The 16240-nt window shown below is 37.7% G+C and overlaps 1 protein-coding gene across 1 annotated transcript in view; it reads left to right on the top strand.

Moving 5' to 3' along the window:
• The window catches only part of LOC117296409 (dynein heavy chain 5, axonemal-like), an 83857-nt gene extending 67820 nt beyond the window's left edge, over positions 1-16037 (top strand). Inside the window, exons 68-79 of the mRNA XM_033779314.1 lie at positions 442-677; positions 2833-3055; positions 4178-4375; positions 4775-4969; positions 5743-5959; positions 7009-7139; positions 10167-10284; positions 11032-11195; positions 11853-11969; positions 12538-12753; positions 13391-13552; positions 14108-16037. Coding sequence (XP_033635205.1) covers positions 442-677; positions 2833-3055; positions 4178-4375; positions 4775-4969; positions 5743-5959; positions 7009-7139; positions 10167-10284; positions 11032-11195; positions 11853-11969; positions 12538-12753; positions 13391-13552; positions 14108-14434 — 2304 coding nt within the window. The 3' untranslated portion in view covers positions 14435-16037. The remainder of the gene's footprint in view (positions 1-441; positions 678-2832; positions 3056-4177; positions 4376-4774; positions 4970-5742; positions 5960-7008; positions 7140-10166; positions 10285-11031; positions 11196-11852; positions 11970-12537; positions 12754-13390; positions 13553-14107) is intronic.
• Positions 16038-16240: the final 203 nt, after the last annotated feature.

Raw genomic sequence — 16240 nt, 5'->3', positions numbered from 1 at the left:
ATCTCCTGCCCCCCCCCCCGCCCTTTTAGGACACCTTTGGTAAATTGTCAAAGACCAGTATTCTCACTTGGTGTGTCCCAACTCATGCATAAAATAACAAACCTGTAAACATTTTTACTCTATTGGTCATTGAAGTTGCAAGAGGCAAGAGAATAATGACAGAAAAAAAAACTTTGTTGTACAAATTAGTTTGCTTTCAGGTGCCTAATATAAAGGCTTCAGTCCTGAAGTTTTTTAACATGTTAAATATTTGAGTGAGAAATTACCACTTTTTCAAAATTTACATTTCTTCAGAGGGAGCTGTTCTCACAATATGTTATACTATCAACAGCTCTCCATTGCTCGTTATAAAGTAATTTTTTAAGCCAAGAGTTATTTTTTAGTAATAACCAATAGTTTCCAGTGCCTTAAGTTGATTTTCACAATTTCTATTTGTTACAGTCTCTAGCCATACACTATGAATGGTTCCAGGAGATGTTTGATCGAATGCCTAAAGATGGTCGAGAGACTCAATGGCGAACCTTAGGAGAGCACGACACTCCAGAGACAGCTCCTCTACCAGAGAAGATGGATGAAGTTTATAATCCAATCCAGAGATTGCTGGTCCTTAGGGCGTTTAGACCGGATCGTATAATGCAGGCTGGAACTGTCTTCGTTAACGCTGTACTAGGAAAGAAGTAAGTAGACATTGAGAGGTCGTAACTAATTCATGTGATTTTGTTTTACTGATATTGCACCTACCAAAATCCATCATCTATTTCATCTAACATTTTTAAATCCTCCAAAATCCCCTTCATGAAATTGTTTGACTTTGTAGAACGTGTCCAGCCGCCGATTTCCAAAACTCTTCCTTACTTAGGATTAACTCTTAGGACCTAGGACGAGTTCAGTTCCGTATTCAAAGACATTAGGACGAATTGAATCCATGCTAATTTAGGACGGGCTTCTCTTCCTAAGTCAAGATAGGGTTAATCCTATGAAATCGGCTGCAGTGCCTTTATGGATTAAGCTTAACACTATTTGGTAACTTGAATCATATAATAAGCCACTATATCTAAATGGCTTTGACTGTCACAGCCAATACACTTTAACATTTAGAGACCATAGCAACTACAAGTGACTTGTACCAAAATGCTGCACAATTTCACTGAGTCCTTTTACCCAAAATGTCACAGTAAGGGTTGTACAATATCTCATATTTTCCATAATTTCAAAATGATAACTAAAAGCTCAGCACAATAATACTCTCTCTAAATGGTTTATGATTGTCGCATCAGCAAATGTTCTTAGCATTTTATAAATGTTTTTTTTTCGTAACACAAAACCACAAGTACTTTTATTAATCATGCATATTCTCATCATCATTACTGTTATCCTAACATTCTGCAAATTTCAAGAATCAAAAAACTAGTTTCAGAGAACTTTTTATAGATTTTAAACTTTCCTATTTATTAATTAAAAAAAACATATAACTTGTGTTTGTTGGGATGTATTGGGTTTTTGTTTGGTCTCTTTGTTGTGGGTGGGGGTTGCTTTGTTTTGAATGGGTATTATGTGGTCATGGAAAATTTTCCGTATCCTGCCACCACTTTTTTATTCGCTATGAAGTAAATTAGTGTCTAATTTTCTCAAATGAGATATTCCTTTTGGTAAAATAAAAGTGAAAAATTGGTCGCTGGATACGGAAATCTTTAAACTTTAAATTTGATTTAATTTTTAAAAGAACTTACTTTTTTTTCAAATGATAACTTTATAATCATAACATGCCATCGTTATTTATGCTTGCTTTTTGTTATTCTTGTTGTTCTTTTGTTGTTAATTTTCCATTGTTTTTGTTCACAATGCATCCTTTTTGCTGCCCATTGTCTTCAATTCCACCTCACAGAACCAGAGGAACTTCTTCAAGGTATTCAAAACCATTTCATTTCAAAAAAATGCACTCATGCACTATTTTATCATAAATGCATTTCATGCACTGCACTAAGAATCAAGAAATGCACAACTAAAGGTGTTGGTTAGGATTGGTAGAGCTGAAAAAAAAAATCACAAATAGTGTTTCATGTTTTGTGAGATCAGCCATTCATGAAATATCAAAAATGTGAAAATTTGGGCTTATACTGTTGTATAAGTCAGGGGATTTTTTTTATATAAATATGAACAACATGTTCACTTATTGTCCTTCAATTTGGATGTGACATTCAAAATCAGCTGTTGTGATAAAGTTCAGTTTTCCTTTCAGATAAATATGACTTAATTCAGAGGGAAATATTTCGCACATAAAACAAGTTTTAAAAGGAAGGTTATAACCAGACAGCTTACAGACTAAAACTAAACAACAATGTTTTCCCTGCTTACCAGTCCTGTATAGTACCTTTCCAAGCTATAAATTGTTACACGCTGAATTAAGTTTGAAACAACTTTTCCGTCTGGCAGGATTGACAGTCTGACACATTTTTGGAAAATGAACTATCTTAAGACTTTGAACACAACTCTTTTAAGAATTTTAGTTTTTCAAGGATTTCAGTTTTGTTCTGATGTTCTGTTATTTCCTTTTTTAACACGATGTGTGATCAAATAATTTAATGTTATAACTGGTATCTGCTCTGAATGTAACTATTAAAAGTGTTCCTGTTAAAAGTAAAGCTAAGTTAATAACTTAATAACTTGTACTACTTCCATTAATAAAACTTTTAAAAACACCTTTTTTGGGGGGGGGGGGTCATATGTCTTGAAGAAGTAAAATTTGCCTTTATAAATAAGCAACTACCTGGTGTAGTTTGTCTCTTCTTGATTTCTTTTCTCTGATTACTCATTTATTGAATGTCTATATAGATACATCGGTGAGGTAGCCCTAGATCTTCCTGGTGTAGTACGTCAGAGCACTCCACTTACACCAATCTTACTCCTCTATACCAAAGAAGGAGATCTGGCTGAGAGAATGTTTCATGAATACGCCGCTAAGAAACAATGTAAGACTCTGGTCGTACCGCTGTGTAACTCAGAACAGAATGAAGAAAGATCTACCAGAAGAGCTATACAGACAGCTATGCAAGAGGTATGTTTAGTTTAAAGACATTTGTTCAAACATCCTTTCTAAATCAGTGTCAAGTTTTCTTTTAATTGTAACTATTCATTTTCTCTTTTTGCGCCTTTGGTGTCTTTATTGACAGATTTGTGCAAGGAATAAATTTACATTTACTATATACTCCAGAAATATCCTCTTTGCTTGAAAAGTTTAGGTTGAACTATTGAGGCCATCTTTAACTAACCCCCATTTTCCGCTGTAAACCGCCAGATCCCGGGGATTTTAACTCAGTGAACACTTACAAAAGGATTGCATAAATCATGAATATGCCAGCACCCAAGAGGTCATTCTCTGGCCAAAGGGCTCATTAAAACCCCAGTCCCAGGGGGATTAACATCTGAGTAAGCAACTGGACAACAAAAGAAGTTTGGGAGGTGTTGGGCTATTGTATACAGCGGATTAGGGCTTGTCAGGTGAAGCGGGCAGCCATAACAAAGCGGAGCAATCAAAGTGTTGTGTATCAATGTCTAAAAGATCTCTGCAGAAAGGTGCCAGTAATTGGTCCCTTTGTTGAAGCCACTGCCCCAGCCTGTTTGAGTAGACGTACCTCATGCATATTCGTGTGACCTAGTTTAGCTTTGTGAATTGACCTGTAGATAATAAGCTCATTGAAGTGGTGAAAGAAAAACCGCCAGGATCCGGGGTTTACGGAGGTAAATGGGGGTTAGTTAAAGACGGCCTCCCTAAGACAAATTTGTTAGAGCAGGACTTGAACCTCCAGATTAACAGTAAGGCAATCTACAAATATGGAGTTAGAAAGCTCAGTTGGTAGAGCATGGCCATGTTAATACAGAGGTTGTTGGTGCGAATCCTGCTCTGGTCAATTTGTCTTTAAACAAAATAATACTTGGTGACAGAATTTGGTAAATACTGCTATGGGATTAAACAAAATTTACCTGGCAAGTAGACACTTACATGGTGTTGCCGCTAACCAAAGATGTAAATGTTGCTGCTAACCAAAGATGTAAATGTTGCTAAGTCATTATTTTCTAGTTTGTATTTTGTTCCACCCCATGAGCGTCAAAATTTGAAGTATACCTAGGCATGTTATAAGTGTTTTTATTATTAATATTATTATATTTGTTATTTAAGGGTACGTGGGTGTTACTACAGAATGGTCATAACTCCAGTCACATGCTGAACAGCTTAGAGACCATCTTACAAGAGAGTAACAACAAACATCAGATGGGAGAATCAAACTTCCGTCTTTGGATCTCAGCTCAGATGAGTCTACGTATCCCAGTTAGATTATTGCAGTTTGCCATCAAGGTTGTCGTGGATTCACCAAGGGTAAGTATTAATTAGAAAATTCCAATCAAAGTCAATTATTATTGATAGAATAAAACATTTTGAGAAACGACTCCCTCTGTTTGAGTTTATGAGAAAGAGGTAATATTTCTCACTTAAATTTTTGAATCTGAGAAAAACTTAAGGCCTGAAGCTTTTCTCAGGCATCTGAAAGCACACAGATTTGTGCGACAAGGAAGTTTTTCATTCAATATAACTTGCAACTTCGATGACCAATTGAGCCAAAATGTTCACAGATTTATTTTTGATGCATATGCTAATAGGATGCACCAAGTGAGAATACTTGTAAATGACAATTATCAAATGTGTTCAGTGCCTATAATCAACTGATGAAGCCGTTTTAAAGAAGTCATGTTTTTGTTGTTGTTTTCTATTCTTCAGATAATCAAAGATAATTTACTCCGTTCCATGTCGCTGGTTGATACCGATTTGCTGAAACTGAGCTCACGTGTTGAATGGCCGCCCCTTCTTCATAACCTAGCGATGCTTCATGCTACGATCCGTCTTCGTGGTCGTTTCAATCGAGCTGGCTGGAATCATCCTGAGACCATGGACTTTGGATATAATGAGATTAATGTAAGTAAAAAAAGGTTTCTTTAATTCTATTACTCAAGCCCAGTTTATACTTCCTGCGTATGCGAATGCGATATGACTTTTGATGACACAAATGCGCAACGAAAAACTCACAACAGACGAGATGTGATCACCTCCTACAAAACATTCCCAGCGAAAACAGAGCTGTGACGTCAGGAGATATGAACTCACTCTACTGCATAGACAGCTGAGATCAGTCGGGCTGATCTCCTACCTGTATGTCCACGCTTCGTAGCTAGGTTCCAGAGTATGTCAACCTGGCTTGATGGACCCAGTTGCTCGATCCAAGATGTCCACAAACTGCCTCTAGATCGTGACCAACCAGGTGCCGGTGGGATTCTGCCTCTGCAGTTAATGGTCATAAGCTGGGATGCTGTCAGCAATATGGGCAACATGGCCAAAAAGGACATCTCTGCGGCGACGGATTAAGGCACAACTTCATAAAGCTGTTAAGCAGAAAATACTGCTGGACAAATTGCTTTTTGCTAAGCAAAATTTGAGTTGGGTACAGTCACACCAATGTAAACTTAAAATAATTGTGGCTGGTAACCAGTTTCTGCTAAGCAATACCATTCTTTGCCTAGCAAGTTTTTGTACTTACAGACTTTATGAAGTTTGGCCTAGGTGGTCAATAGTGGCGAGCTTGGCTCTTTGCACCAATTCATATGGAACACAGGAAAGACACTTTGCCATAAAGAAAATATGTCGTGATAATTTTTAACATTTTGTTTTTTGTCATTCTTGTCTCTCATCAGGAGTCGATGCAAGTAGCGGCTACTCCCTTCAAGGATTACTCAGTCTTAGATGGAGAGAATCTCAAAGGAATCTCTTGGATTGGTTTACGTTACGTGATTACTGAGTTGATTTATGGTAGCTACATCGTTGATGAGTACGACCAGACGAATCTATCAGCAATAGTGGATTACTGGGTTGGACCCAACGCAGTAAAGAAGGATTACGAAGCAACTAAATGTAAGGCTTGAATTCTTGTAATAAATTATTGAGAACAGACATGTGGCGTGTCATGGTCGAGCGGTTAAGAGCACCGGATTCAAGCTCCGGTGTTTGATCAGCAGAGTGTGGGTTAGAATCCCGGTCGTGACACTTGCTACATAAAATTGGGGAAGTAGTGCTTTCTGCTCTACCGGCCAGGCTTCGAATTGATGATACCCAAGCCTACATCTGTATGGACTGTGAAAGGGGTAACCCTGTTTCAGCCCTAGGAGTAGGTGGCAACGGCCTCTGGAAAAAAATAATTGTAGCCCACACCTTGAAGTGGCCTTCAGGCCTTGTGTGTTTGGCGACTTGCATAGAAAAAAACTTTAAAAAACAAACTTTGGGTTCTTTGGTGTAGAGTCAACAATCAAACAGTTTTATGGTTTACACTAAAATGATTTGTTATGTCACACCTTTTCACCTGAAGTGGCCTTCAGGCCTTGTGTGTCTGGCGACTTGCATTAAAAAGGAATTTCTTATAAGAAAAGGTATCTATCTGGTAGTCATTAAAAATAATGGAAATATCAACCTTTGGTTGGCAGCCTACAGCAGCTTTTAATAGTATAAAGCATTTTGAGATACATTTTACACTCTGAAGTTATTTGGTATAAATATATAAACATATAAGTTTTTATGACCCAAAGTACAAATTTTTGTATTCTTCCTGCATGGACATCTTCACTTCGGATTTCCTGCAATATCTCAAAAACACGAAAACCTTTTGAAATTACATTTTCACATAGTTTTATTGTATAAATCTACATTTAAATGGGATTAAATCAATCAAAATGTTCCACTAAAACCAATTATCTTCAAGTACGCACTAATCCGCCAATCAGATTTGCAGAATGGAGTGGTGATAAACCTATATTGCACGGCTAATATCACTACCATGCGTATTGTATTTTTTTGTCACGCGCCAAGTTTGCTTCAAGATAAATACGTTATGTGAAAATATAGCTTGTGTGATAACTTATAATGCATACTGCGCCTTTAAATATATACCTACATGTTTTTTTACTCAGTGCGTTACAAGCTGCCAGCCTCCTTCTTCAGTAACAATGTGCGTCTGTCGGCCATCATGCAGTCTTTAGAATCTATAACGAATCATAGTCTAGATGTACCTGAAGCATGTAATATACATACATCTACTGAGGTAAGAGAATCAATTCATTACCACTACACCAAGGGTGGATTTCACAAAGAGTTAAGACTAGTCTTATCTCAACTTAGGACGAGTTACTCCTCCTAATTTTAGGACTAGCCTTAAGTTTTTAATATCTCCTAGGATTAGTCCTAAGTTTCCTAGGACTAGTCCTAAGTTTCCTAGGACTAGTTTTAAGTTAGGACTAGTCCTAACTCTTTGTGAAATCGACCCCTGTACATGTATCGTCAGAGACAGGTTTCTTATTAGTACGAACCATTAAACCAATGATCACCAACTTCAAACTTTGTTAAAGGGACACGTTGCCTTGGATCGGGCAAGTTGATCCATGAAAAGCGGTTAAAACCGTTCGTCATAAAATGCATATGGTTAGAAAGATGTTTTAAAGTAGGGTATATTGATCCACACAAGCTTGCCTCTAAATTGCGCGGTTTTCATTTTACTTTGCAAACTAACTCAGTCCGCAATGAGTCAAAAATTTGACGAAAAAAATGCTGTGCCGTTTTAGTTCATGATGTAAAAGGAAAACCACGCAATTTAGAGGCATATTTGTGTGGTTCAGAAATTAATCATCCAAACACCAGTTCCAATTTCTAACGATACGTTTTGCATTTACAGATCTTTGACTTGATGATGACTAAAAGCTTAACCATTGCACCATCTTTCAAAAAGCACCATTCTAAATAACAATTAACCATACTTAATTATTCCAAGTAAATAATCCATTTATTAATTGTCTTGATACGCTGCTCGATGTGTTAATAGTCGACTGTAAATTGATTTTTCATTCTGCATTTTTATTTCATTTAAAGCGCAACCCTTCCAACGCTGTGATTCTGTTTTCTTAAAATGTAAAGGCATGTTACATTGTTGGTTTATGGAAAACTTAAATAAACCATCTTAAATCTTTAAGCTGTTATGATAAAACTTCATTGAAAGAAAAGATGTTGCTTTTACAAAATAAGACACACACAAAATTATTTTACATTCATGCTGTTTCTTCACCTGTCACGTTTAAAGACAATGCCTTGATTTCCTTTAGTATTCTAATAACCTCAGCTATACCATGCCCTCCTTAAAGTCTAGTTCATACTTCCTGCGAATGCTAATGCAAATGCGATACGAATGTTGACATCACATAATCGCAACAAATAATTTGCATCAGTTTACTTGTGCTGAACTCATGCAAAACTTTCGCTGCGAAAACAGCCGTGTGACGTTGATATACAAATGGCATTCGCATTCACAGGTAGTATGAACCAGGCTTTGCTGCATGTTGTTACTTTTCATCTTTTCATCTAATAAGTTACTTTTCATCTAATAAGTATTTTGTTGATTATTTTTTTGCTCTGCTTTCTCATTGGTTTTGTATATGAATAGGATGATGGCAGATTAATGGTAAGGATGTCATGATGGTTGTAACAAGTGGCGAATTCATGGGCTTTCCCTGTCCCCATCCTACCCCTCTCACCTGCCCCTCCACCCTGCCCCTCAAAAAAGCACTACAGAAATAGACAGCGAATTTGGTTAAATCAAAGATACCATAGCTGCCAAAAAGTAGCCGGTACGCCACAAATGGCCACAAGATTTGACCTGCTTCCATACACACCAAGAGGTCAAGATTTGACCTGCTTCCATACACACCAAGAGGTCAAAGTAAAGGTGGAGTCAAGAAATCACATTTTCAAAATGTTCTTTTATTAGTATAGTATCTCAATTTTGTAAAACAGCAACATTTCAGTTTAATGTTTTTGGGGGTATTTTCCTTCACTTTTTTACCAACTTTCTTTGTTCAACCTTGAATTAAATAGATTTGCCAGGACAGTTTCCCTTGTGATTTACTACTTAATACATCTTATGCGATACATACCCTCTACATCAAAGAGAACCTTGTGGTCATTTGTGCCACTCTGAAGAAGCGATATTATTTGCAACTGGAAAAGGTCAAAGTTCACCCCTCCCCAGCTTGAAGTCCTGAATCCGCCTCTAATAACAAACATGCTGAGTGTGTGGTGATGATTTACTTAACAGTGTGCTGTGATATTTAATTGATGTTAAGATTCAACAAGATTTATTTGAGGTTCAGATGAAATGAGAAAGTATCGTTTTGGTTTCCAGCTTTTTATTTATTTATTTATTTGTTTATTTTTTGCATGCTGCGTGTGTTTGAAATGTGTTTACAAAAAGTTATAATACATGTACCAAGTGTACATTACATGTCACTAAAACTTGTAAATACTGCTTGTCATTTATTTGTAAAGTTTCCTTTGTTTTTTCCTTCATATGTTGTCAGAGTTGAACACTTTCAGACTTTGATCTGAAAGTTAAATTCTGATATTTATATTTTGTTGTGTTATTTTCATCAGATATGAAGAAATCTATGATATATGGGGATACTTATCCTAAAACCTCTCTGGAAATTAATGGTTTGATTTCTAAAACGATTTGATCGAGAGATGGTTTCTTGTTAAAGGCAGTGGACACTATTGGTAATTTCTCAAAATAATTATTAGCATAAAACCTTACCTTATGCACATGTTGAGATACATTGAGTGAGAAGACTAGTCTTTGACAATTACCAATAGTGTCCTCTGTCGTTAAGATGGCTGGACTTGAGTAGATGTCAGTAGTTTTGTTTACAATGTCTGATATTTTGAAGGTTTTTCATTTTGCAGTGAATGTTCATGCTAAGCTAAAGTCATAGGTTTCAGTATACACTTGGGATGCTAAAATATATCATTCTGACTTCTCGAGTCTTTATAAACTGTTGTTAAACTCAAGCTACTGCTACTTCCCACTGCTTAAGCCATCAAGTGTGACCCTATTTTATTTCTAGCTTGATTGATGCATTACACAAACTGTGGTGTGTGATTTGTGTTTCATGTTACAAGCACTTTAGTCATGTAGCTTTATGAGTGTTGAAGTGAAAACTATTCAAGATGAATTAATGTAAGTTTTTAGAATTAATTGCGAAGTGATAACTCAGCATTCACTTGAGTCTTTCTTTCTCCTTCATAGACCCAGCTTGGTGATGATCAATACGTCTTCACTCGCCTTAATGCTATCTTAGATTCTATGCCAACATCTAAGACATTAAGCCATGCACTTCAACCTAGTCCTGTAACTCCCTTCAAAGGTAACAATTAAACTTCATTATTTATTGATTTCCATGCAAGCACCAATTTGAGGGTAAATAGAAATCAAGAAGAATTTCTTATCAAGTTTAAGATGTGGTGGAAAATCCCTAATGGGAAAACCTATGCAAAACATCCATATAGGTTCGATCCAGAAAATGGCTTGCACCAAAACGCCCTGAAAAAATGTAAGATCTAATCTACTTTGATCAACCAAAAAGTTCAAAGTATAGTTCATGACTTAAATTTAAAATTTCCAATATTTTATATGTCAACATAGTATCTTTGTTTCTGAAACAAAACCAAGTTGTTTTTTAGGGGGATTTTTTCTGTTTTTTTTTTTCAGACTCTTTAACCAGAGAAAATGGTGTCAAACACTCAACATTATTTGCCATTTTGTTTTGGCGCAGCACTGTTTGGGGTACGGTGATGAAACAGAAATGAATGGCCTCTTAATAAATAAATATAACATTTTTGGGCATGTTGATCTTTCTGTTTTAAACTGATGTCCATTTTTTGGCTTGCAAAATACTGTTGTTAAACAGCCTCTACAATAGGCTATACCATATTGTTCAGCGCCTGTATCAAATTGTGTGCTTGACTTTAAGTCATGATCTTGTAAATATTGATATAAAAATGTCTTGTCGTAGAATCAATTGAATAAAATTGATGACTTTATTACAGGTGCATCTATTTTTTTGTGTAAATGTTTTTTTTTAATACTAATTGATTGTATGACTTTTTAACAGGTGCATCTGTTGCCAGTGTGAATGGTGGTGTTATGTATCCTAATATAGCTGATATGGGAATCTATGCCAGTGCTAGCATCTCAGCAGTACATAGTAGAAAGGAAACTGAGATATGGGAAGTCTGTCACACTATGCTGAATAAGGTCCCTAGAGGATGGAATAGGGTAAGTATCTGGTCTATTTCAAATTTTACTGCAAATCTCATCATCACATCGAGCGAACTTGGGAATTTTTAGGGTGTCATGGCCGTGTGGTTCAGAGCATGGAATTCAAGTACTGATGGTTAAGTCAGCAGAGTGTGGGTTCGAATCCCAGTCATGACACTTGTGTCCTTGAGCAAGATGCTTTACTATAATTGCTTCTCTTCACCCAAAGGTATACATATATGGGTACCTCAAGGGTAGAGGTTGATATTGTGTATAAAAAAGCCACTGAAACGCTAACGTTGCCCAGGTTGCTCGCTTGGGAGCTGAGAAAGGTTAACAGAATGTTATTGGCCCGATGATCGGGGCAATAACAGAATGTTATTGGCCCGATGATCGGGGCAATAACATAATGTTATTGGCCCGATGATCGGGGCAATAACAGAATGTTATTGGCCCGATGATCGGGGCACTATTATTGTGCAATGTGCTGTATAAGAACTTGTATAAACAAAATAAAAGCAAACCCATGAAACTACAACCAACTTAGAGGAGTCCTAGAAGGAGGAAAGAAAGAAGAACCGTTTACCTCACTGTAAAACACTTCAAGATTAGAGACAATGTGTGAAATTGACTTAAAATAATTAAATATAATGAATATTCATGTTGTTATTTTAGGAGTATGTAACTGAGCGTGTGCGTAAGACAGGTGGAGACACGCCCTTCAATCGGTTCATCTTACGAGAGATCGATTTGATGTTGAAGCTTCTTCAAGATATAAAGTCATCTCTACAGGTAAGACGAAGATGGTTCAGTTTTCTTATTGTACAAAACAGGGGCATTGAATGGTGGGGTTTTAATATATATTTGGTTTGTGGTAACACCATGTGTGTATCTACTTGCCAGGTAGAGTTTGTTCTGTAGAGAACTGTCTTGCTATATATTCTACTACCACGGAGTCGGGAGACTTCTCAGTTCTGAAAAGAACTGTCCTGCTTATCAACTACTACTTGGGCAGAAGGTACATGTAGGAAATCAGTTGGGACTACTACTTTAGCTTTTAGTGGATCGATTTCTTTACAACTGCGGAGTGAGTTCTTATTTGGTCTAGATGTGTAGACGGTTCAGTTTCTTATTGTACTAACAAAACAAGTGATGTATTTTGTTAAAATCCAAACCATGTCACTTTTTGTCAGAGACAGTGTCCTTGTACGTTCCAGTACATTTCTTGGCAGGCAAAATACTACACTATATTTAAATATTGTAATTGACAAAGTCTGCAAGCGTCTCATCAGCGGTTAAATTGTTCAAACATTATTTATTTAAATTAACTTTAATTGCAATATCTTTTTTCCTTTTCTAGAAATTGAAATCTTTGACTGAAAAGCCGACAGAAGTCTTTGGTGATCAGATGTCTGAGACCTTAATCGCGATAGCAGACGATATTTATCACCATCGTATACCGGCTCATTGGTGTGAACTCGCTGGGGAATCTATGCCTCCTACTAACTGGGCTTTGGGTCAGTTCCTGAACGACCTCTCACTACGATGTCAACATCTGGAACGGATTATTATACAGGTGAGTTAGGTTAATCAACTACATGTAGGTTGAAGCTACTAATCTGATTAGTAAACTTACCCAGGTTACAGACCTAGATGTGCCAAACCAAATAGATTAGGAGCGACTCTAGGTCGACTAAGTAAACTTTTGTTTCAGACAGGTGAACTTAACATAACATTTACATTGGCTTGGCTCATCGACAGGATCAACATCTGAAACAAAGGCGCTTCGTTAATAGTCAATCGTTCGACTTCACGCTCGTCCAGTTGATCCTACTGTTTCAGAAGTCAAATTTTTCATGTACTAAATTCATAATTTGGTCGAGCGCTACTCTGGAGCGCCTGTCTGTAACGGGTGTTAGCATGTGAAAGTTCTCTTGGTATAATCCTGATAAATTTCTAGAGTCTTACTTGGTGAATATTTTCTTGTTAGAGCCATGATAAGTTTGTTGAACCTTAATTTGTGAATGTTCTCTTGGTAGGGTTTTAAGTTTCTAGAACATAACTTTGTAATGGTATGTTTTCGTGGTGAAGTTTCTAGAACTTTACAAATAATTGTCTTATATGAAATTTGTGTGACCTTACCCTCTCAATGTTCCCATTGTAGGGTTGTGATAAGCTTGTTGAACCTTAACTTGTGAACTTTCTCTTTTCAGGGTCGTGATAAGTTCCCAGCCTACTGGCTTGGAGCATTCTTCCATCCTAAGAATCTCTTAGCACTCCTTCGCCAAGACGCTATCAGGACCTATGGGAATAACACAACCCAGATTGAGCCGTTTGTATTCCAGACCGAGATTACTGCAAGGGATAAGGATCATGTAAGTAGAATTGCTTTAAGTTTAGTTTTGACCTAAAGATGGGGTATATTTGGTTATTGGCAAAAAAACCTGAATCTTTGATCCAGTACTATCAAAGATTGAGTTGCTTCTCCTCGAGGAAGTCTCGACATTCCTTGGGTAACAGCTGCACCACGCTTCTGGAACTCTCTACCACTTAATCTTAGATCTTGTATTTGTACCACAAAACTCGAGACTTATCTTATGTCACAGGTTTTGAAGGACCAATTTAGTTATATCTGTTTTCTTTTGTTTGTTTGTGGTCTACTGCATCTTGAGCACCCAGCAGGGTGGATTTGTGCACATTAAGAAACATTTACTAATAATAACTCATTAGGTAATGGCTTGTGAGTTTTTGGATTTGTAATCGCAAACGTTTATTTTGGAATACGCCAGTTGCTGTGTGTCACCAAGGATTACATGTACTTGTTTCATGGCTTTTGTGTCTTCAATAAAAGCCAGTCCATGTATAGAGCTCAAAAATCAAATCCAAGTATATTAGTGACGATTAATTAATTATCTCACTTTTGGTTACAGGTGCGAGACCCTCCACAAGAAGGTATGTTCATCTATGGCATCTACATTTGGGGCTGTACATGGGAGAAGACTACAGGTGAACTTCAAGACACGCCTCCACGCCATGGCCCCACCCCTCTTCCTATCGTTCATATCATGTGTATGCCACAGAGCGAGAAGCCTGCCCTCAACGATCCTCAGAAAGCAGTGGAGACGTTTAACTGCCCTGTGTATCCAACGCGTGTCAGCGCTAGAGATCCTGTATTTACTATGGATGTGAGACATGATAATGTATCAGCTACTAAGTGGGCACTTAGAGGTATGGCTGCCACTATTAGACCGTACTAGGAGAGCTGTCTGGTTGTAGAAAGATAATTATTTGTATCTAAGACCTGATAATGTATCGGCTACTAAGTGGGCACTTAGAGGTATGGCTGCCACTATTAGACCGTACTAGGAGAGCTGTCTGGTTGTAGAAAGATAATTATTTGTATCTAAGACCTGATAATGTATCGACTACTAAGTGGGCACTTAGAGGTATGGCTGCCACTATTAGACCGTACTAGGAGAGCTGTCTGGTTGTAGAAAGATAATTATTTGTATCTAAGACATGATAATGTATCAGCTACTAAGTGGGCACTTAGAGGTATGGCTGCCACTATTAGACCGTACTAGGAGAGCTGTCTGGTTGTAGAAAGATAATTATTTGTATCTAAGACCTGATAATGTATCGACTACTAAGTGGGCACTTAGAGGTATGGCTGCCACTATTGGACCGTACTAGGAGAGCTGTCTGGTTGTATAAAGATAATTATTTGTATCCAAGACCTGATAATGTATCAGCTACTAAGTGGGCACTTAGAGGTATGGCTGCCACTATTAGACCGTACTAGGAGAGCTGTCTGGTTGTATAAAGATAATTATTTGTATCCAAGACCTGATAATGTATCGGCTACTAAGTGGGCACTTAGAGGTATGGCTGCCACTATTAGACCGTACTAGGAGAGCTGTCTGGTTGTAGAAAGATAATTATTTGTATCCAAGACCTGATAATGTATCGGCTACTAAGTGGGCACTTAGAGGTATGGCTGCCACTATTAGACCGTTCTAGGAGAGCTGTCTGGTTGTAGAAAGATAATTATTTGTATCCAAGACCTGATAATGTATCAGCTACTAAGTGGGCACTTAGAGGTATGGCTGCCACTATTAGACCGTACTAGGAGAGCTGTCTGGTTGTAGAAAGATAATTATTTGTATCTAAGACATGATAATGTATCGGCTACTAAGTGGGCACTTAGAGGTATGGCTGCCACTATTGGACCGTACTAGGAGAGCTGTCTGGTTGTAGAAAGATAATTATTTGTATCTAAGACATGATAATGTATCAGCTACTAAGTGGGCACTTAGAGGTATGGCTGCCACTATTAGACCGTACTAGGAGAGCTGTCTGGTTGTAGAAAGATAATTATTTGTATCTAAGACCTGATAATGTATCGGCTACTAAGTGGGCACTTAGAGGTATGGCTGCCACTATTAGACCGTACTAGGAGAGCTGTCTGGTTGTAGAAAGATAATTATTTGTATCTAAGACCTGATAATGTATCGACTACTAAGTGGGCACTTAGAGGTATGGCTGCCACTATTAGACCGTACTAGGAGAGCTGTTTAGTTAATATAGGGATGTACGGTTAGGTTCGCATAGGGGTTTCATTTCATGCCTTCCACCTCTGGAACCCTGGTTCGAATCCCATCGAGGGCATTAAGTGGTTTGGGTTTTCTTAGATGTTTGGTGACCACTTGTCAGTTCATGAAACTGAAATGATTTTACTGGCCTTGAATGTTGTTCTTGAAGGGGCACAGCAATTTTCATCTTAAGGGGCACTTCTTAGAAGGGGGTTTTATGTTTGTTTTGGAACCATGTAGAGGGCATCACAGCAAAAGCACAGGGCACCACGGCAATTGCTGTGGGTGCCTTGTGTGTTTGTTTTGGAACCATGTAGAGGGCATCACAGCAAAAGCACAGGGCACCACGGCAATTGCTGTGGGTGCCTTGTGTGTTTGTTTTGGAACCTTGTAGAGGGCATCACAGCAAAAGCACAGGGCACCACGGCAATTGCTGTGGGTGCCTTGTGTGTTTGTTTTGGAACCATGTAG

This window comes from Asterias rubens, chromosome 11 (genome assembly GCF_902459465.1).
Source record: "Asterias rubens chromosome 11, eAstRub1.3, whole genome shotgun sequence".
In the NCBI taxonomy this organism is placed as follows: domain Eukaryota; kingdom Metazoa; phylum Echinodermata; class Asteroidea; order Forcipulatida; family Asteriidae; genus Asterias; species Asterias rubens.
The sequence above is the reverse complement of the archived record's forward strand: the minus strand, read 5'-3'. Positions and strand labels throughout refer to the sequence as shown.